Consider the following 21,060-nt stretch of genomic DNA (forward strand, 5'->3'; position numbering starts at 1 on the left):
CACGCCCCGCCCACCACGCGCCCCGCCCTTGACACGCCCCGCCCACTGGCCCCCTATTTGCCCACCCCGCCCATCGGCCCGCCTCGCCCCCTGCGCGCCCCGCCCCCCGGCTACCTCGCCCTCCGCACACCCCGCCCCCCGGGGCAGTTACCGGCTCAGGCCGCGCGCGCCTCCGCAACTCGCCTGGTGATCTCTCAGGCTGGCTGGATCACCGCTTTGCCGCCCGCGCCCGCTGAGGGCTCGCGGCTCGGGCGCGCCGGGCGCGTGTGGCGAGCTCCGGCCGTGCGCTGCGACGAGGCCGGGCGGCGGGCGGTTAGCGCTCCGCTCGGCGGGCGGGGAGGAGCGGCACGCCGGGCGCTGCACGCCTCGGCGGGCGGGTTCCGCGTCCCAGGACCGAAGCGGGTCGGTGCCCCCGTGTGGAGAGAGGGGCGGCCGGGCTCCCTGGACCCGGACGCCCCCGGGCTGGGCAGGAGGCTGGGGCCAGGGGCCGGCCATGTCCGCTCGCGCCCCGGTGCCCGCCGCCGCCCCCCGGGAGGACCCGCCCGCCGTGGCCGGCGACCGGGACGCGCTGTTGGCAGCGGCAGGCCGGCGGGCGGAGCAGCCGGCGCCCGGCGAGCGGGAGGGCAAGGAGGCGAGGGAGGAGCGGGCCGCGGCCGCCACCAGCGCGGGGGCGCGGGGAGAGCCGTCGCCGGCGCTCGTGCTGGGACACAGCGTGCCGCAAGCGGCCGTGCCCGTGAGGCCGCTGGCGCTGCACCTGGCGCACAAGGCGCGCGCGCCCGGGGGTCCCTTCGGCGGGGAGGCCCCTCCGCCGCCGCCGCTGCCGCTTGCGCCGCGGGACCCACCGGAGGAGGCCCGCGAGGACCCAGGGGCCGCCGGCCCCGAGGACAAGCCGCCGCCGCCGCCGCTGCCGCCGCCGAAGGGAAACCCGTGGACCAAGAAGCCGCCGCAGCACCTGTCCCCCGTGGGCACCGGCGCGCCGCCGCCCGCTCAGGACGCCGCGGAGGCCGGTGAGTGCTGTCGGCGGGAGGGAAGGTGTTGGGTCCCTAAGGTGTCATTCACGGTGCCGATTTACATAAATGGACATCGGGGCGCGGGAGCGACAGGAAGAGGTGGGACCTCAGGTTCTCCTTGACGGGTAGGGGCACGGCGTGGGTGACTGGGCAGCGCGGCGGTGCTCGGCTCGTGCCTTCCTCGCGCGCCGGCGGCGACCGGGACGCGGCGAAGGCTGTGGGAAAGTTTGGGTGAACTCGCCACAGAGTGGGAGCGGGGCGGGGCGGGGCGAGCGGACCTGTGTGTGTGTGTGTGTGTGTGTGTAAGTGGAAGCGCGACCCGGCTCGCTCGTGAGGTGAGGTGAGTGGTGAAATGAAAGTCTCAAAAGGCTACTACTAGGTTGATGTGGCGCTGCTGCAGCAGCTGGCGTTGAGGTGGGGTTTTTTGTTTTGTTTTGTATTTTTGGTTTTTTTCGGTTGCGTTTCAGAGTGCCTGAGGTGGGACAGTTGATTCAGAGTCTGGATCCGCATGGCTTGGTCCCATGGCAGCCGGCGAGTTAGAAATTGGGTTGTGTGCCATTGCGTTCGAATGCTGACCAGTGCAGTATGGCCCTTGGGGCTTTATTCGGGTTGCAGCAACTGCTAGTTTGGAAAATAAAACTAAGACCGGCCTGTATTTTGTGGCGCACGTCTGTAACCCTATCGATATAGAGGATTAGGCGTTCGAAGCCAGACTGGTTTATTTAGTAAAGTCCTTAGGAAAAAAAAGGTTAGAATGGAAATGCTGAGTAAAACTCCGCATTTGTTTTTAAAATTAGACTATTTAAAAAGAAAAAAAACTAGGCCTTTTTTTTCTGTGGAAATTGCGCCTGTTTTGTTGGCAAGTTTTCGCTGGTCTGGGAGAGTGGAACATCCAAAGTTCGAGCATGTTTATGGAGTTGTGAGGGTCAAACGCGGTGAACGGATCTTATACAAATGTGATTGTTGTATCTCTCCTGTAGGGGGAGATAAATGTCGAGCCAATTTAGTTTGTTAGCTTTTTGCATGGAAAATCTTCATTAACTTTCTTGTTTATTGTTATTTGTTTGCTTTTTGAAACACTTTGTGCAGCCCAGGCGGGTCTGGAATTCTCCTTGATCCTCCTGCCACTGCCTCCTTCCAGTTGCTGGGACTATAGGCATGAGGCTCTCCATTAAAACAGAAAATTCTGCTCTCCCGTTTGGTGTTGGCATAATTCCAACCTAGCTGAAAGAGCTGTTTACTACCATTGCTAAGTGAAAAGAACATGCTATGCCAAGCCTCCCTAACATTGAGAAAGGCAAGCCTATGTTGATCACTTTATTGACTCTTACCCCTCCACATCTAGATTTAGTGTTATGCATTGTAGTACTCATTGAACTACCAAATATGATTTTACAAACCCAGTTGTTTAGACTTTAAAACTTTTCAAAGTAAGACTGGGGATTCTTTTTTTCTCCCCTATGCTGTGGATGAGCCCAGGGCATTGTGCTTGCTGGGCAAGTGCTTTATCATCAAGCTTTATGTGCAGATTTTCTACACCCCCCCTCAGGAATTTTAATTGCAAATTACTTGGAAAAATATTTGACAGTTTAACCTACTTGAGACTTGGGCGCTCCAGTCTTACTTACATTAAGAATACAGTGACACTTAACTGGAAGTGTGGCCCATACCTGTAATTCCAGCAGGAGGATCATGAGCTGGATTACACTCAAGACCAAGACCTTGGTCTCAGAAAATCAGTAGCCTTTAATCCCAGCAGTTTTGAGGGAGTGACAAGTGGATCTCTGAGTTCAAGGTCAGCCTGTACTACTTGCTATGGAGAAAGACCTTGTTTCAAAAACAAGAAAAACCAAAAGGAATTTCAGTTGTACCAATATTTCTGTATTGACAATTTTTACATTTTGGGGTTATTCTGAAATATTAGGAATGCTTTTTTTTCATATCTGTGGCAGGCTAGCAATCCTGACTCTTAAGCTCCACAGTGAGTAATGGGTGACTTAAATACGAGGTTGTGGTGTAGGAACCTCGTGAAACCTGCTGAAAGAGGTTGGTGATAGTGTAGTTATTACTAGTGAGTTTACTTTCCTTAGTAAAATTATTAGTCTTGTAAATTAATGACATGCATAGATTCATGCCTTGTATTTGTTTTTTCTTTCGAGTTGGCATTTTTTTATATTACAGAGGCTAGCAACAAACTACAACCTCACCCTTGGCCTTCCTAGTACTGGGGTGAGGGCTCCCAACTCTTGCAGCTCTTAACACTAGAGTGCTTTCTACATGCAAGCTAAGTGCCATGGCCTCTTTCTTGTTTGTCTGTGTTTTTTTGTTTTTGTTTTTTATTTGTTTGTTTGTTTGGTTTTTCAAGACAAGGTTTCTCTGTGTAACAGCCCTGGCTGTCCTGAACTCTCTTTGTAGACCAGGCTGGCCTTGAACTCACAGAGATCCGCCTGTCTCTGCTTCCCCAGGGCTGGGATGGCCTCTTTCTCGGTTTCCCTAAGAAAACTGAATAGAATGAGCTCAGGCTCAGTGAAAGCACTCACTGCTCTTGAAGAGGACTCTGGTTTCTAGCACCCATAGCTGGCTCACCCACCCAGTTTCAGAGATCTATTGCCTTCTGGCCCTTGAGAGTATCTGCACATGGGTGGTGCACATGTCTAAAACTAACATTAAGACATCTTCTAAAAGATGTAGAACATTTAAAAAGGAATAAGAAGATATGTAGTGGCACATACCTGTAGCTCCAGCTAGCTGAAACTGAGAGGGTCAGCTACACCTAGGAGTTTGAGCAATGTAGTGAGGCAGGGCTGCAGAGGTGGCTCACAGATTAAGAGCACATAGCACTTTTAAAACAGGATCTGAGTTCAGTTCCCAGAACCCACACTGGGCAGCGCATAGCTGCCTATAACTCCAGCTCCAGAGAATCTTAGCACCCTCTTATTTCCTTGGGCACCTGCACTCACACGTACATACATACAGATAAATGCATAACTAAAGTGGAATAAATAACTATAAACATAGTGAGGCCTTATATTAGAAAAAATAATAAATGATAAATAAATATATCCACAGATCATTTAGGATTCAAAGAACGCAGTTATATTAAATTAGCAGGCTACTGATAGGATACGACTAGAATTTGTTCTATAAAATAAGGTACTCTTGAAAGAGAGTATGTTAATCCCAGCTAAACTGTCACTCTTACTAATGAAGTGAAGAAATCACATCTATAACTGTCATAAACATCATTGTCAGAGTTAGGTACATATACTATAGGAAGAATGGGGAGTCTTTAGGATACGATCAGATCATGGATTTTACTCATGACGTTTATTTCTGTGCATGCATACCATGGTGGTTTATGTGGAGATCAAGGAACAGCTTTGGGGCAGGGGATCGCTTATCTTAGATCATGCCTGTTCTGTGGATCAAACTCAGGTCAGACTTGGCACCAAGTTTCTTTACCTTCTTAGCCAAACCGGCAGCCCAGCTTTCTCTAGACAAAATTGAGGCAAATTCTTGATGGCTCTCATGTTTTTGAGACACCCTCCTCCACTTTTTAGGATGACTCAGGTGTATAACTGTTTCTGGGAAACAAGATAAAACACTTTAGCCAAAGCCAGGCCTACCTAGGAATGTCTTGAATTTAATATTGAGACTAATGGCCTGAGATCTTCCCAAACTATATCGCAAGCTTGTGTTAAATAGTTGTAATTATTTAATAGGCCCTTCATTAAGTAACAGCCTAAGACCTGCTAATTACTTGCTTGTAGCTGTATAGTAAAAATCAATCTTGTAGCCAGGCGTGGTGGTGCACTCCTTTAATCCCAGCATTTAGGAAGCAGAGGCGAGTTCGAGGCCAGCCTGGTCTACAAAGCGAGTCCAGGACAGCCAAGGCTACACACAGAAACCCTATCTGGAAAAACAAAACAAAACAAAAACAACAGTCTTGGAGTGAAATTTTACAGAAACACAGAATATAAAAATACTGATATTTAAAAAAAAAAAAAAACCAGAAAAAGAAGCCGGTGTGGTGGCGCACGCCTTTAATCCCAGCACTCGGGAGGCAGAGGCAGGCAGATCTCTGTGAGTTTGAGGCCAGCCTGGTCTACAAAGTGAGTCCAGGATGGCCAAGGCTACACAGAGAAACCCTGTCTTGAAAAACCAAAACCAAACCAAACCAAACCAAAACAAAAACCCGATATTTTGCCCAGTTTTGTCATCCTCATTCTTTGACCCTATGTTGTTTTGAGAAAGGATCTCACTATACAGCCCTGGCTGGCGCAGTTCACTATGTAGACTAGATTGGCCTCACTCCTTGATCCACCTTCCTTTACCTCCCTAGTGCTGGGATTAAAGGTGTGCTACTAGGCCTGGCTCTATGTTGTGTTGTCTCTGTCTATCTCTGTCTCTCTCTCTCTGTGTGTGTGTGTCTGTCTGTCTTTTTTCTACGTTGCTTTCTTTTTTTGAGGGTGGCTCTTTCAAGACAGGGTTTCTCTGTGAGGCTGGCCTCAAACTCACAGAGTACTGGGATTACAGGTGTGTGCAATCCGTAATATAGCTCTTATAGTAAATTTAGCTTCGACCTGTTGATCTTACTTGTTCCCTTTCCTTATCTTGACAAAGCAACATTTTATGTTTCTTTTGTAATACCTTAGGATAAAGTAGAAATCAACTGTTATACCACAGGGTATTACTGTTTGACACATTGCTTTCCAGTGGCTATAGATTGATATTTTCTTTGTTAGCACAGGAGAGGATTAAGACTTTTCTTGTTTTGTTTTGAGTTTGGGGAGTTTTCTTTTTTTAGGTGAAAATCTTGCTGTGGTAGCTCAGATTGGCCTTGATTGATTGATCAGTTGGTTGATGATCGGTTGGTTGAGGCTCTTACCTCAGCCTTCCCAGAGGACTAGGATTATAGGCTTGCACCACTCACCTGGATTTTTAGATATGGTTTTTAAAAGATTTATTTTATGTTTTTGGGTGTTTTGCCTGCGTGTATATCTGCACCACCTGTGTGTATGACCACGACTTCGGGAGCCAGAAGATAGCATTGGATTCCCTGGAACTGGAAGTTAGAGACAGTTGTGTGCCATCAAGTGGGTGCTGGGAATTAAACCTGGGTCTTCTGCAAGAATAATCGGTGCTTTTAACCTGAACCATCTATCCAGCCTCCAGATAACATTTTCTTTTCCCATGGTTGTCCCCCCACCTTTTGTCCTATATGCCTGTGTTTTTTTTAATTGCATGGAGTAGGTTTTTTATTTCTTTATTTTTTTTTTCTTTGCTTTTTTATTTCTTTTTGTTTGTTTTGTTGAGACAGGGTTTTACTGTGTAATAGCTCTGGCTCCTCTGGAATTCTCTTTGTAGACCAGGCTGGTCTTGAACTTGCAGAGATCCTCCAGAGTGCTGGGATTAAAGTCATGTGGCACCACACCTAGCTGTTTCTTAATTTCTTTCTTTCTCTTTCCTTATTTCTTGAGATTATAAATAAATTACTTAATTTCCTCCTTTCCTTTCTTCCCTCCAAACCCTCCTATTTACCTCTCCTTGATCCTTCAAATGTATGACTTCATTTTTTATTGTTATTCTTATATATGCACTCATATTCCAATACATAAATACAACCTGCTCTGTATACTGTTACTTGTATGTATGTTTTCAGGCCTGACCATTTGGTATTGGATAACCAATTGTTGTGTTCTTCCCTGGGGAAGACTTTCTTCTTTCAGCATTCCTTTGTAGTTTGTAGCTCTTTGGTCATCACCTTGTCCACTTTGGCATGTTTATCATAGGTGTTGTCCTTGTTCAGCTCATGTTTAAGTAGTCACATTGGTAAGATTTTATGGATGTAGTTTCTGACATTCCTATGATGCCTAAAATCACAGCAAACCCCTTGGTCCTCTGGCTCTATCATTTGCTCCCCCCCCTTTTTCATTGTTCTCAGAGCCATAAGTGGGTGAGTTGTAGTTATATCTAATAGGACTGGGCTCCACAACTCTTGTATTTTGATTGATTGTGGTTTTCTTAAAGAGAAGATTCAAGTTTCCTTGGTGAGGAGGGAAAACTACACTTGGATATAAGGGCAAATATTTAGAATATAGTTAGGGATTATGCTGGCTTTTTGGTAGTACTGGCTGTAAATCCTCTTGAGATCCATGATTTCACTAACCCAGGGTAGTTGGCTAAGTTTACTGTACCAGGCATGAATTCCCTGTTTGTTGTTGACCTTGCCTTAATCCAGTTAGATAGATCCTGATTACTGCCAAATTATATGTTTTATCCATATGAATATGCAGTCTATTCCATGTACTTGTGGAATTGTACAAGAACATTCCACCATGCCATATTACCTTCTTTGATAAGTATTTTAAAAAATATTGTTGGCCTGGAGAGATGGCTCAGTGGTTAAGAGCACTGGCTGTTCTTCCAGAGGTCCTGAGTTCAATTCCCAGCAATCATATGGTGGCTCAGAACCATCTATAATGTGATTTGATGCCCTCTTCAGGCATCCAGGTGTAAATGCAGGCAGAGCACTATATACACGCAATAAACAAACAAACAAAAATCTTTAAAAAATATTATTGTGGGGGGGAATATTATTGTAAGGCGGGCAGCAGTGATGATGCACACCTTTAATCCCAGGGAGGCAGAGGCAGGCAGATCTCTGAGTTTGAGGCCAGCCTGGTCCACAGAGAGAGTTCCAGTACAGCCAGAGCTACAAGGAGAAACCCTGTCTCAATATATATTTACTTTATCTACCTATCTATCTATCTATCTACATAGAGACAGGGCTGTCCTGAAGTTCTCTATGTAGACAAGGCTAGCCCCTAACTCAGATCTTTCTGTCTCTGCCTCCTCAGTGCTGGGATTAAAGCCCTGTGCCACTACACATGGCTGTTGTCTTAATTTTAATTTTGTGTATGTATGTGGGAGGTGTGTGTATATGCCTAGAGAGGCCAGAAGATGTTACAGGTAGTTATAACCTGCGTGACCAAACTCAGATCCTCTAGAAGAGCTCTTAACAGGAAACTATCTCTCCAGCTCTCCTCTCCATTTCAAAGATAATTTCAGATTGCAGTCAGCCTGGTTTTGAACTTTTGGTAGTCCCCCTGTCACAGCTTCCCTATTCCCCTGATGATAGGTATTCTAGGTCCCATTTAAATCTGATTGTAGGCTTTAATCCCAGCAGTCAGGAGGCAGAGGCAGGAGGATCGATGTGAGGTCAAGGCCAGCTTGTTCTACATGGCAAGCACCATTGTCAACTCTACTGTGTTGCCCATGTGATGCCCAGGGCCTCCTCAACAGAATGCTGATATTGGTGAGGGCCAGGGCCAGCTCTTCACTCTCCTGAGCTAGGAGTCAGTTTTCCCACCTGCTGCAGGCTTCCAGGAGAGAGGGAGGGCATCTCTCCCTTGCCCACAGCATTACATGGCAGATGAGGTTTAGAGCTGGCTCATCCACGCATCCACCACCAGGGTCAGCTCTACTGTGCTACCCAGGTGAGGGGAAGGGGCTATTCAACCAAGCGCTGCAGCTAGCAAGGGGTGGAGGCAGCTCTGCAGAGCCCTTAGACATCAACATGGTCCCTGTCAGCAGCGCAGACTAGGGATTTCCCCATAGCCTTTAGTGGTAATATGACCCAGGGACATTGGCACAGACCCTTGCTGCTGCATGGCCCTAATTCAGAGGTGGCCCTAAGCGGCAACCCAGGCCTGGACTTCACCATGGCCACAGGTGGCAGCACTAGCTACTCACATCATACTCTTTCTCTCTACCCTGAGTCTCCAGTTCCACCTTTCTTAATAGTGCTCAGGGATGGTGGCACATGCCTGAAATCCCAGCACTCAGGGAGGCAGAGGCAGATGGGTCTCTGTGAGTTCAAGGCTACAAAGGGAGTCCAGGAAAGCTAAGGCTACACAGAGAAACCCTGTCTCCAAAAACAAAACAAAACAAAACATTCTACTTCTCTCTCATCTCCACCACATATTTACATTGTAGTGGCTCCCACTGCAGGTGGGCTACCCAATGGCAGCCCTCTGGGTGTCTTCTTCAGGCTTTTTGTTGTTTGCTTGTTTTTCAAGACAGATTTTCTTTGTGAAGCCCTGGCTGCCCTGGAACTTGCTCTGTAGACCAGGCTAGCCTCCAACTCAGAGGTCTATCTGTCTCTGCCTCCCAAGTGCTGGGGTTACAGGCAGAACAGTTTTTTATGATCCACCATTTTGCTTTCTTTCAAGATAATCACAGGTGGTGCAATCAATGGTTGTCTGTGGTGTTTGCTTGGGCAATGACCTTAAGCATGTTGGGCAAACTCTCTACCTGCCACTGAACTGTAGCCCCAGCTCATTAATGTCCGTAGAGACCAGCTACTTTCCTTCATGTGGCTGGGTTCTGGGTGTCCTGGTTGGTTGGATGGTGGTTTGTTTTTGCTTGGCTGTTTGTTTGTTTGTTTTCCGAGACAAGGTTCCTCTTATAGTTCTGACTCTCCTGGACTTTGTACATCAGGCTGGCCTCAAAACCGCCAACCTCTGCTTCCCAAGTGCTGGGATTAAAGGCATGCTGGGCTACCACACCTAGCTGGATGGTGTTTTATTTTTATTATTTCAATTTATTTGTTTAGTCAACTTGACACAAACTAGCATCTGAGAAGAGGGAACTACACTTTAGAAAATTCCTGCATAAAATTGGCAAGTATATAGGCCATTTTAATTAATGGTTGTTTTGGAGGACCCAACATATTGTGTTACTACCCCTGGGTTGGTGGTCCCGGGTGGTATAAGAAGGCAGGCTGAAGGGCTGGGCATGGTGGTGCACACCTTTAAACCCAGCACTTGGGAAGCAGAGGCAGGCAGATCTCTGTGAGTTCAAGGCCAACCTGGTCTACAAAGCAGTCCAGGATAGCCAAGGCTATACAGAAAAACCCTGTCTCGAAAAACCAAAACAAACAAAGAAGGCATGCTGAGCAAGCCATGGGGAGCAGCCTTCAGGTTTCTGCCCTGACTTACCTGCGATGGACACTTAACCTAGAAGTATAAGATAAAAACAAGCACTTTCTTCTCCAAAATGTTTTTGGTGATGGTGGTTTTGTTAAGATTTATTTTCTTTATGTGGTGAGTGTTTTGCCTACATGTATGCATGTGTACTGTATGTATGCCTAGTGTCTACAGAGGTCAGAAGAAGCTGGTATATTTCCTGGAACAGCATTTATGGATGTCTGTGAGCCACCACAAAGGCAACGGGACCTGAACCCAGGTCCTCTGCAAGAGCAGGAAGTGCTCTTAATCATTGAGCCATCTTTCTAGCCTCTGGTAATGGTGTTTTACAGCAACAGAATCCTTAACAGAGATACTGGGTATAATCTATTAAAGTTGCCAAACCTGTTTGTTTCCTAGAAGTAGTTTGAAGTCTTATAATACTTTCCAAATATTTCTTGGTGAATGTTTTAGTTTTATTATATTGTATTTTATTAATAAAAGGATTGGTCTGTCAGTTTAGTATTTTCCACTTTTTCTTTTTTTAAGACAGGGTTTCTCTGTGTAGCCCTAGCTGTCCAGGAACTTGCTTTGTTCCGCCTGCCTCTGCCTCCCTAGTACTGGGATTAAAGGCATGCACTACCACGCCCAGCTGTATTTTCCACTTTTAAAATGTGGATAACATTTAAATTTACATATTACAGTTGATATTTTTCTAGGAATTTGAGTACCAGAAACTTGCATTTTGTTGGGAATGCTGACTATGCTAACTTGCTAAAATTGAAGTATTTATTTTGTTAAACTTATTAAGTGAAATGGTTGTAAAAGAAATTTTGTTTATTTTCTTTAGAGCTCAGTTCCCCAAAAATTATAAAAGCAGGAAAACTCAAGACAAAGAAATCCAACAAGGTATGTCTTTACAGGAAGTACTTTTTAAATAATTTTGAAACAATCTGATCCTAAGACCACTGAATTTTTAACTGAGAAATATTTTAATTAACTTGCCAAGTCTGCATATAAGTAAATATAGGTGGTTTTAAAAATTACTGATCTAGCCAGTGATAGGACATCTTCCACAGTTATGTGGAGAGCAGGTACTAACTCTGACGTGAGCTCTGGTGCCCCATATTTGATGACCTCCCCTTCCGTGGGAGCCCTGGTGGCACTCAAAGAAAGAATAGGCAGACTACCAAGATGAGACTTGCTAGCCTGCGACCATAAAGTGGGGGGAGAGATCCCCCTCAGACATGGACCTAAGGGAAGGAAGCAGGATGGGGGTGGGGAGGGTAGGAGGAACGGAAGGATACCAGTGATAGAACAATTGAGTTGTAATCTGAATAAATTAATTTTTAAAAAGTACCATTGCTTTATTTGTTTTTGATGTTGCTTCTTTCCCCCCTTCAGTTGAGAAAGGGTCTCACTACATAGCCTTGGCTGGCCCGGAGCTCAGAGGTCAACCTGCCTCTGCCCCCTGAGTGCTAGGATCAAGGGCATGTGCCACCACAGCTAGCTTGTTGCCTTTTCTGGGAAAGGATCTCATTGTAGCCCCGCCTTGGGTATCCAGGGCTGATACTGAATTCCTGTTCCTGTTCTTTCTAAATGCCAAGATTGTGGGCATGTACCACCATGCCTGGCAACAAAAATTACTTTTAGCAGTTTTCCCCCCCCCAGTTTAAAAATTAAAAAAAACTGGGGGCTGGAGAGATGGCTCAGCAGTTAAGAGTACTGTCTGCTCTTCCAGAGATCCTGATTTCAATTCCCAGCAACCACATGATGGCTCAAAACCATCTATAATGTGATCCAGTGCCCTCTTCTGGCCTGCAGGTGTTCATGTAGGCAGAGCATCATGTACACAATAAATAAATAAATCTTGTGTAATCTCAGCACCCAGGGAGGCAGAGTCAGGTGGACCTCTTTGAGTCCACAAAGAGAGTCCAAGACAGCCAAGGCTACACAGAAAAAGCCTGTTTGGAAAAACCACCACCACAACAACAGCAAAAAAATTTTAAAGTTATAACACTTATTTTATTCACCTTTTAGGCTAGTGACTTCAGTGATATGGCAAACTGGCCAACACCAGGTGAATTGGTGAACACAGGGGTAAGTGTATATAAGTTTGTTGTTTTAAAGAGAAAATTCTTATTTTAGCATTATTTGCTGTGATGGGTGTGTTTAAAGATGTAGCTCATCAGCAGGATTATTTTGACATGCAATATCTTTTTCTGCAAAGTAGTATTTGTAATGAATTTCTTGGCTTAACATTTACCCAGGGTGCTTTACCTTTGATTTTTGTAATAATCTCATATGAGTTATAAGGCATCAGTTTTACATTTTAATATGATTATAGTTCTTGATAAAATGATAAAATTTTGACAACGATTCTTTTTATAGTTTTACCCAATTATAAGATACTGCTTTCATTTACATTTCCCTACCTGGCTATATCCCACAGGGGTTGGGATAAGGTGTTAGCATTATTCTATGATTTTTTCCCTCAAAAGGATTAAATTTTATTTTTTCTTAACTAAAGAAATTAGATTCATTTATTTAATGTGTCTAAGTGTTTTGGCTATATGGGCACCATGTGCATAGCCTGTGGCGATCAGAAGGCCTGCCTGGGACTGAGGTTAAAAGTGACTGTGAGAAAGTGAGTGCTGGGAACTTGAACTCAGGCTCTTTGAAAAAGCGACACATGCTCTGAACTGCTGAGCCATCTCTTCAGCCCCTAATTATTATTACTTATTGGGGGGGGGGGAGTTTGCTCTGGCTGTCCTAGAGCTCACTCTGTAGACCAGGGTGACCTCAAATTCATTGAAATCTGCCTGTCTCTGTCACCCAAGTGCTTGGATTAAAGGATTGTATCACCACACCCAGCCTTAAGGTGATAGGTTTTTATCTGAATCTGCATGTAATCCTGTTACCACAACCAGAAAATGAGCTTTTCTTTTGCTTGCAAGCGGTCTAGTCAGCCCTACCATCCAGCAACTCCTGAGAAGCTTTCTGCTTTCATGAACTTTTTGTATTTTTTTTTTTAACTTTTTGTATTTTCTGTCTATGTGCAATAGAGTAAGAGGCACTTTCTGGCTTACTCAGCACTGTTATTTTGAGATTTCTTCATGTTGTCTGTATCAATGATACATTTCAATTTATGGTTGTGACTCTGACCATTCACTTATTTTTTGGTGGACATTCACATTATTAAATAAAACATTTTATAAAATTTTGCACAGGTATCCTCCTCTCCAGTAGATAGCCAGTAGAAGAATGGCAATTTTTTAGTTTTTTAAGTACCGCCAAGCTTTCACTCCCACTGGTGATAGCTAATAATTCCAATTCCTTTACAGTCCCAGTAACTCTTAATTTGGTCAGTTTTAAAACTGTACCCATTGTACTAAATATGAGGTTTGCTTGCATTTCTTTGACTAATGATGGCAGCATATTCATGTGTGTTAGTGCAATTGGAATATAATCCAGCACCTTACGTGTACTACTAGACAAGTGCCTTACCCTCCAGGATTTTATTTTTCATATTTTTTTCCTTTTTCATTTGTTTAACAATATTTACAATAGGTATACTGACTTTTTTCTTTTTTTAGTGAAATGACTCTGTTTAGAACACTTTTTTTTTTCAGTCTCAGAGTGTTATCAGCCAAGGAAATAAGAAGCCACAAATTAGAAAAGAAAAAGAAGAGAAGATTGAAAAAAGAAGCAACAGTGAGAGCAAAGAGAATCGGGAAGCAAAACTAGATGGTCCTGTTGAGACTGTCAGCGAGGATGAGGCTCAGTCAAGCAGCCAGCGGAAGAGAGGTCAGCTGCCTGTGCCTTCATTTTTAACCTGAGGTTTTGGAGACTGCATAGTGATGAATTGCATTATGTAGCTGCTGTTGTGCTGCCCCCACCCCTCTTCTCTCCCTCCCTCCCTCCCTCCTTCCCCACGAGACAGGGTTTCTCTGTGTAACAGCTCTGGCTGTCTTGGACTCGCTTTGTAGACCAGGCTGGCCTCGAACTCAGAGCAACCCTGCCTCTGCCTCCCCAAGTGCCACCACACCCTGCCTTAGCTGCTCTCTTTGTCAACACATGGATATGTTGTATTAAACCATGTGCAGCAGTAACCAATTTGGCCGGTTGGGTTTTTCTGTCCTGCCCCTATACCCCTTTGTTTATTTTTTTCCATTTAAACTTCCATACAAAAAAGGAATGAAGTTCCTTACAGGCTTTGTTTTTTGTTTTTTGTTTTTTTTTTTGTTTTTGGTAGATATATTCTTGGATAACATTGTTCTTTTAAATTTACATTTTATTTGTTGTTGTTATAGCACCACTGAGTGGCCTGGAACTCACTTGCCTTTTGTCTCCTTATAGCACATCTGACAATTTTTAAAGATTTATTTTCATTTTTAGTAATGTGCATGTATGTGTGTGTGCGCATTGTCAGTGTATAGTATGTGCCTGTGGGCAGAGATAGTCATGGAATTCAGAAGAGGGTGTTTGATCCCTGGGGTTGTAGGCAGTTCTGAGTTCCCCACCGTGGGTACCAGGAATGGAACTAGTCTGGTTTTTGGTGTGTTTATGGTATGTGTATGTGGTTGATGTGTGCATGCACATGTGTATGAAGGCCAGTTGCTCTCTGTCTTATTTATTTGGGATGGGTTCTCTTACGGCCATGAGTGCTGGCATCCTAGGTCTGGCTTTTATGTGGGTGCTGGGGGCTATCCTTTGTTTGGCCATAAAGTGTTTTACTAATGGACAAACTTAATGAAGGATCAATCTATAAGAATGAAAATGATTCTTTTGGTATTCTACAGATAATCCATTTAAAGTCAGACTGGATCTTTAATTAAAAGCCAGTCCTTTTAGGATTGCAGAACTCTGATGAAAACTGTACATTAACATAAAATGATTTTGTTTCCTTTCTTCAAGCTAATAAGCACAAATGGGTACCACTCCACTTGGATGATGTAAGACCAGACAGCCAGGAAAGACCTGGGTCCCGGAACAGCTCTAGATGTCAACCTGAAGCAAACAAACCAGCACACAGTAATAGGAAAAGTGATACACGAAGTAAGTGATTTCAGGAGTCTGCATGAATTCAAATGAACATAGCTTTAGTGCTTACCTTTGGAACTGTATAGGGTAAACTGCAGACACAACTCTTGAACCCTGCATATCTTCAGAGGACATGTCTAAAGAATAGTGTATTTCATAGAACTTAACAACAAGGCTGAACGTTAACACAGTGTAACTATCTATAACCTTGTATCCTGGGCTGGAGAGATGGCTCAGAGGTAAGGGCACTGACTGTTATCCCAGGGGTCCTGAGTTCAATTCCCAACAACCATCTATAATGTGATCTGATGCCCTTTTCTGGCCTGTAGGTGTACATGTAGGCAGAGCACTGTATACATAATGACAAATAAATAAATATTTTGCTGGGCATGGTGGTGCACGCCTTTAATCCCAGCATATGTAACCATCTGGAAAACTAGCTGCACCAAGGCAAGGAATTTTAGCAAATAAGATGTAAATTTTGTTACATTTTCAGGTGTTATCCATATTCTGCAGTTAGGAAACTGCAATGATGTCATAAAAACCCAGCTGTTTCTAAATTAAAAAACATTCCTGCCAGGTGTGGTGGCACACCTTTAATCCCAGCACTCTGGAGACAGACGCAGGTGGATCTCTGTGAGTTCAAGGCCATCCTTGTCTACAAAGTGAGTCAAGGACAACCAAGGCTACACAGAGAGACTCTGTCTCTTAAAACAAACATATAAAAAAACTATAACCTTGTATCCAATGTTGCTTTTGTTTTAATTGTAAAAGTAACTTTTATTCTCCTGGCTCAATTGTTGTCTGGGAGGCTTACTGCCTCCTTCTGCTGGTTGAGGCCTAGTCCTGAAAGTTTCTACCCTCCACACAATCTAACCTGGCCCTAGACTGTTTTCAGTTTCTGAGGCTTACTACTTAATAAGCTCGCCTTACTTGTTCTTTCTGAGCTCTGGGCTGGCTGGTTCACTCAGCGATAGTGGCTCTAACGCCTCTCCCAGCTGACTTACTTAATCTAGCTTCTCTCAACCCAGAACTGCTCTGCTTGGCCTCAGACTAACTCAGCAATCTGCTCTAACCCTCTGGCTTCTTCTCACTTTTTGGCTTCTTCTATCCTTTACCTGATTTCTTTCTCTGCAACCCATCTCTCTATTACGTCATGGCAACACTGCCTGCTCCTTCTGAAATACTGCTTCTAATACTTTTTTAAGTGACACTTACCTTTAAATCACATTAAACTTTTTGTGAGTTTATTATGGCATGATATAAAATAAGGCCTTTTAGATTAATCTATATTAGATACAATTTTATTGTCAAGACCTTTAATGCAAAATCATCCTACTTCAACCTTCCAATAGCTAAGATTATAGGTGTGTGGAAGCATTTTTTAGCCAGAATATTTTAGGGTCTGGAGAGATAGCTCAGTGGTTAAGGATGCTTACTGCTCTTGAAGGGCATCAGTTCCATCACCCCATGGCAGCCACCTATAACTCCAGTTCTAACATCTGTGTGCTCTAATCCACATACAAACAGAAACATAAATTACAAAGAATTTTAAATTGTCATTGCCAGTGGAGTTATGGAGCAGCGGCTCTCAGTGGGGGAGACAATCAGTGTTGGATTGCCTTACTGAGGGATGAATAGATGAAAGGGGTTTTGTCTAATGAGGGGAAGTGATGGGTGGTGCAAAATATCTGAACAGCACACACGGTAATTCCATCTTACCCTCACCTAACCAGCATCCAAAAGATGAGGTTGAACAACAGTCAGGAGGTAGAGGCAGGCAGATCTCTTGAGTTTGAGCCATCCTCTGGTCTACAGAGGTCCAGGATACCCAAGGAAACACACAAAAACCCTATTTTGAAAAACAAACAAAAACTGAAAAATCCTTGGCCCTATAATTTGTTTGTTTACATAAATATTAGATTATTCCAATTTAGTTTCTAAAGTTTTCACTCTCACTAACAGTGTACAATGTCCTATCTCTTCTGCCTTGATCATCATTTTAGGGATCATAGCATAGCTTGGTTGTAGGTGCTAAGCTAGCACACATAACACCCTATACTACCAAAACACAAAGTTGGTATCACAGGACTTTAAAATGCCTATCAGACTGGATCAATGACTCTTTTCCTCAGGGCCAATCAGATGGGGGCAGGGGCATCATTTTTATGTTTGTTGACTACTTGTATGTCCTTGTTTGCCTGTTAGCAATATCCTTGTTTGTGGTACATATTTTATGTTTGCATAAGACAGACAACAGTAGAGAGTGTATTATAGATACAATTCTTGTTCTACATGTGTCTTAATCTGGATTAAAATGTTTTTAATTTTATTTCTTATTTTTATTTTTTGATTTTTTGAGACAGTGTTTCTCTGTGTAGCCTTGGCTGGCCTGGACTCGCTTTGTTGACCAGGCTGCCCTCGAACTCACAGCGATCCGCCTACCTCTGCTTCCTGGAGTTCTGGGATTAAAGGCGTATGCCAGCACCTGCCTAATCCGGATTTTTTTTTTTTTAAAAAGGGCTTTCACATTCTCTTTTCCTTACATATTTTATAGAAAAAAAATTTCCCCCAAGACAGGCTTTCTCTATATAACCTTGTCTGTCCTGGATTCACTTTGTAGACCAGGCTGGCCTCCAACTCACAGCAGTCTGCCTGCCTACGCCTCTGCCTCCAGAGTATTGGGATTAAAGGGGTGTAGCATCATGCCCGGCTGGAAATTGTATTTTTTAGAGTAGTTTTACATCTAAACTCAATAGCCATGGAGCACTGTGAATATGTATATAACAGTACATCCTTAGCAGAAGACTCTTTGTCTTGTTAGTGTGTTATTTACTTATTAAAGAATGTTCTTTATATGCCCAGTACACTCCTCATCTTTATCCAAAGATATTAACAGTCTCCTTGGGTTTCTTCCTTGTTCAAAGCCAGCCTCTGGAAGGTTTAGGTAGGAAAGTCTAGGAGGGTCAAGCCAGCCTGGGTTGCCAAGTCAGATTCTATCTCACCCCCCCCCCCCCAAAGAGGAGCCAGGCCCGTTGGTTAACACCTGCCTTTAATCCTATCATTTGGGGTATACGCAGGCAGACCTGAATTCAGTGCCAGCCCCAGCTACAATAGTGATACCTTGTCTGAAAAAAAAATTTTTTTAAAAAAGAGAGATGGGTTGAGGGTGAACATAGTCAAAATGCATTGTGTGCATATGATATTATAAAAGAATAAAACATGCTTTTAAAATCAAAAGAGGAAAAACGGGCAAAGGTATTTACTATGTTTTCATAAAAATAATTATATTATTTTATTGCAAATTTGAATGTATTAAATATTTTATTTTAAGGTTGGAGACGGGATAGAGAAAAGAGAGATGATCAAGATGAAGTATCCAGTGTGAGAAGTGAGGGTGGTGCCATCCGAGGTTCCGCTAGAGGCCGAGGAAGAGGCCGGGGCCGGGGAAGAGGCCGGGGCCGAGGAAACCCTAGATGTATGTGACAAGAATCTTTTTTAATATGTTATTTTTTTCATTTTTATTTGTATGTGTGATTAGGTCAGTGTGCCGTGGTGTGCATGTGGAAATCAGAGTACAAGTCACTGCCATGTGTGACCTGGGGACTATATTCAGGGCATTAGGATCAGTGACCTGTGAGGGCATCTCACTGGCCCTCTTTCATGATGTCAGCTAATTATTTTGGTTTGACAGTAAATTTGGATTTGTGGTTGAAGCTGTTCATTTTGGATTTCTCTTTATGGTTACTGCTTACTGGTTCTTTTTAAAGTTGTGATCACCTTTCTTTTACTTTATTTGTGTCCAGTGAACTTTGATTATTCATATGGATATCGAGAGCCAGGGGAAAGGACTGATCAGCCATTTCCCACAGAGCTTAATACCAGCATGATGTATTACTATGATGATGGCACAGGTGTGCAGGTGTATCCTGTGGAAGAAACGCTGCTTAAAGAATACATTAAGCGCCAAATGTAAGTAGATGCCACACTAGGCAGAGGACAGTCAAGTCTGTTTCTGTCTGACTATTATATTTTTAGAACTGTAGTAGTAAAAACATTAAGAGAATGAGAAAATTATTCTAATTTTTTCTAAGAGACCGACAAAAATAGGTATCTATAAATTTTCCTCTCTGCTCATGTTCCTGTCATTTTCCTAAGATTAGTTAAAATATCATTGCATAATGAGAAAATATGAAATAAGACTAAAATTTTGGCCTATTATTTGAAATAAAGCCAAATGTATCTCATTTGCAAATACCTGAAAATTTGTAAGAGCTGGTATGGTGGTGCATGCCTGTAATTCCAGCTCTACACTAGAGCGGCTAAAGCGGAACTACTGAGTTCTCAGCTAGACTGAGACACAGAGCAAAACCCTGCCTCAAAAAGCAAAACAAATATAAAAACACATAAGTGATTTAGTGCCCAATTTTTAAAAAATTTTCATAACAATTGATTGCTAGTGTCTGTTTTATCTTTAAACTCTTATTTCTTCATGTCTACTAAAGAAGACTCTTTTCGTTAAGACCGTAGTTTTCCATAAGAACTAGCCTTTTGCTTGTTTCAAATATGCATAATATATATATATATATACCACAAAACTTTCCCAAATGGTTTATGTAACCAACTGGGTAAAATCTTAATTATTTTTCTACCTTACATGATAAAGGAAAATAGTCTAATTTTGAGAAGGCACAAGCATTTTATTTATTTATTATTTTTTTGGTTTTTAGAGACAAGGTCTCTCTGTGTAGCATTAGCTGTCCTGAACTCACTTTGTAGACCAAACTGCCCTCGAACTCACAGTGATCCACCTGCCTCTGCCTCCCGAGTGCTGAGATTAAAGGTGTGTACCACCACGCCCAGTATGGTATACACATTTTAAAACATCAATTTTATAAAAAGAAACCAGACCGTTGTCTATGACTAGATTAATTTTTTCATTGGTCACCCAGGCAGGACCTTTGGTTGCCTTGGTGATTGATGCCGTGGACTCTGTGCAGAACAGCCTGCTTATATTGTTCTTGCTTCCTTTGTTACAGTTGACACAAAACTGAGAAAAGGGCCTTTTTATGTCCAGAAAGTGCCTGTCAACTTCACACTGTTATTCCTGTCTACTTTTGTAACCCTTACGGCTCCCTTCTAAGACCTGACAGTGAGCACGCACCTCCATGTCAGGATAGTTGGCCTCCAGTGTGCATGGGAGGGAGGGCAGAGCAGAGCTACTTCCTTGTTGACAGTTTCTGGTCATGCAGTGTAAAATGCTAAGGTAGGACATGTATGACCCCTAGGATACTGAGCAAATGCCAGACATGGTCATGGCTCCTTTTTGTTTTTTTCAGTGGCAGGGTTTTTGGCAAACATTCATTTAGTTCTCTTAGAGAAGGTGGCTCACAGGCTGCTCACTGGAGCTGAGGCTTTGAGGAGCTGTGATTTAGACTGTGTCATGGCTGTTTCTAGCCTAGTCCTTAAATGATGGATTAGGAGGGTTTGCATTTGCTTTTTTAAGTTTTCATTGTACCTTGATTATACTAATTATTTTACTAGTACTACACTCTAACCAACTGAGCTAATTGGGTAGCTGAAAATATATTTTAAAGATGTGTCACTGTTCCTAATGGGCAGTCTCAGTCACTTTGAATGAAAATTTTATATCAATTTTTTAAAATGTAAGAACATTTTTAAAATTTTTAAATGGAGCCCGCTTGCCTGAAACTCCTAGTCCCTCCTGCCTTGGTCTGTCACACACTGGGTTGAAATTTAATACTATGATTAGTTCTTTTTGGGACACTCTCTTGTCATTCATATTTACAGATTAGTATGTTTGAAACCCAAAATAGACTTTAGCTAATAATGATTTGTGGATTTACTTACGTAGTTTGGTCTTCACAATTGATTATGTTTAAAGGGGAGCTTACTACTGATTTAAGAATCATCATAGTAACTTATGACTACATCAACTGTCCCATGTTTTGTAATCTCATTTCAAGATTCTGAGGCACTGAGTAGGCATTTGAGATGCAATAAAAACCAGAACGATT

General features: G+C 43.3%; 1 protein-coding gene across 10 annotated transcripts in view; it reads left to right on the forward strand.

The window, feature by feature from the left end:
• Positions 1 to 364: 364 nt before the first annotated feature.
• LARP1B (La ribonucleoprotein 1B) overlaps positions 365 to 21,060 on the forward strand; it is a 132,589-nt gene continuing 111,893 nt past the window's right edge. For 3 of the 10 annotated variants that reach the window (XM_084769342.1, XM_084769341.1, XM_084769343.1), the window contains exons 1-7: positions 374 to 1,007; positions 10,830 to 10,888; positions 12,020 to 12,079; positions 13,612 to 13,786; positions 14,897 to 15,037; positions 18,357 to 18,500; positions 18,829 to 18,994. In XM_084769342.1, coding sequence (XP_084625468.1) covers positions 494 to 1,007; positions 10,830 to 10,888; positions 12,020 to 12,079; positions 13,612 to 13,786; positions 14,897 to 15,037; positions 18,357 to 18,500; positions 18,829 to 18,994 — 1,259 coding nt within the window. In that variant the 5' untranslated portion in view covers positions 374 to 493. Of the gene's footprint in view, positions 1,008 to 1,297; positions 1,351 to 10,829; positions 10,889 to 12,019; positions 12,080 to 13,611; positions 13,787 to 14,896; positions 15,038 to 18,356; positions 18,501 to 18,828; positions 18,995 to 21,060 lie in introns of those variants that run through there. The other 7 variants (XM_084769345.1, XM_084769344.1, XM_084769340.1 and 4 more) reach the window with 6 other exon arrangements.

Source organism: Acomys minous (genome assembly GCF_964271855.1).
Source record: "Acomys minous genome assembly, chromosome: 19".
In the NCBI taxonomy this organism is placed as follows: Eukaryota; Metazoa; Chordata; class Mammalia; order Rodentia; family Muridae; genus Acomys; species Acomys minous.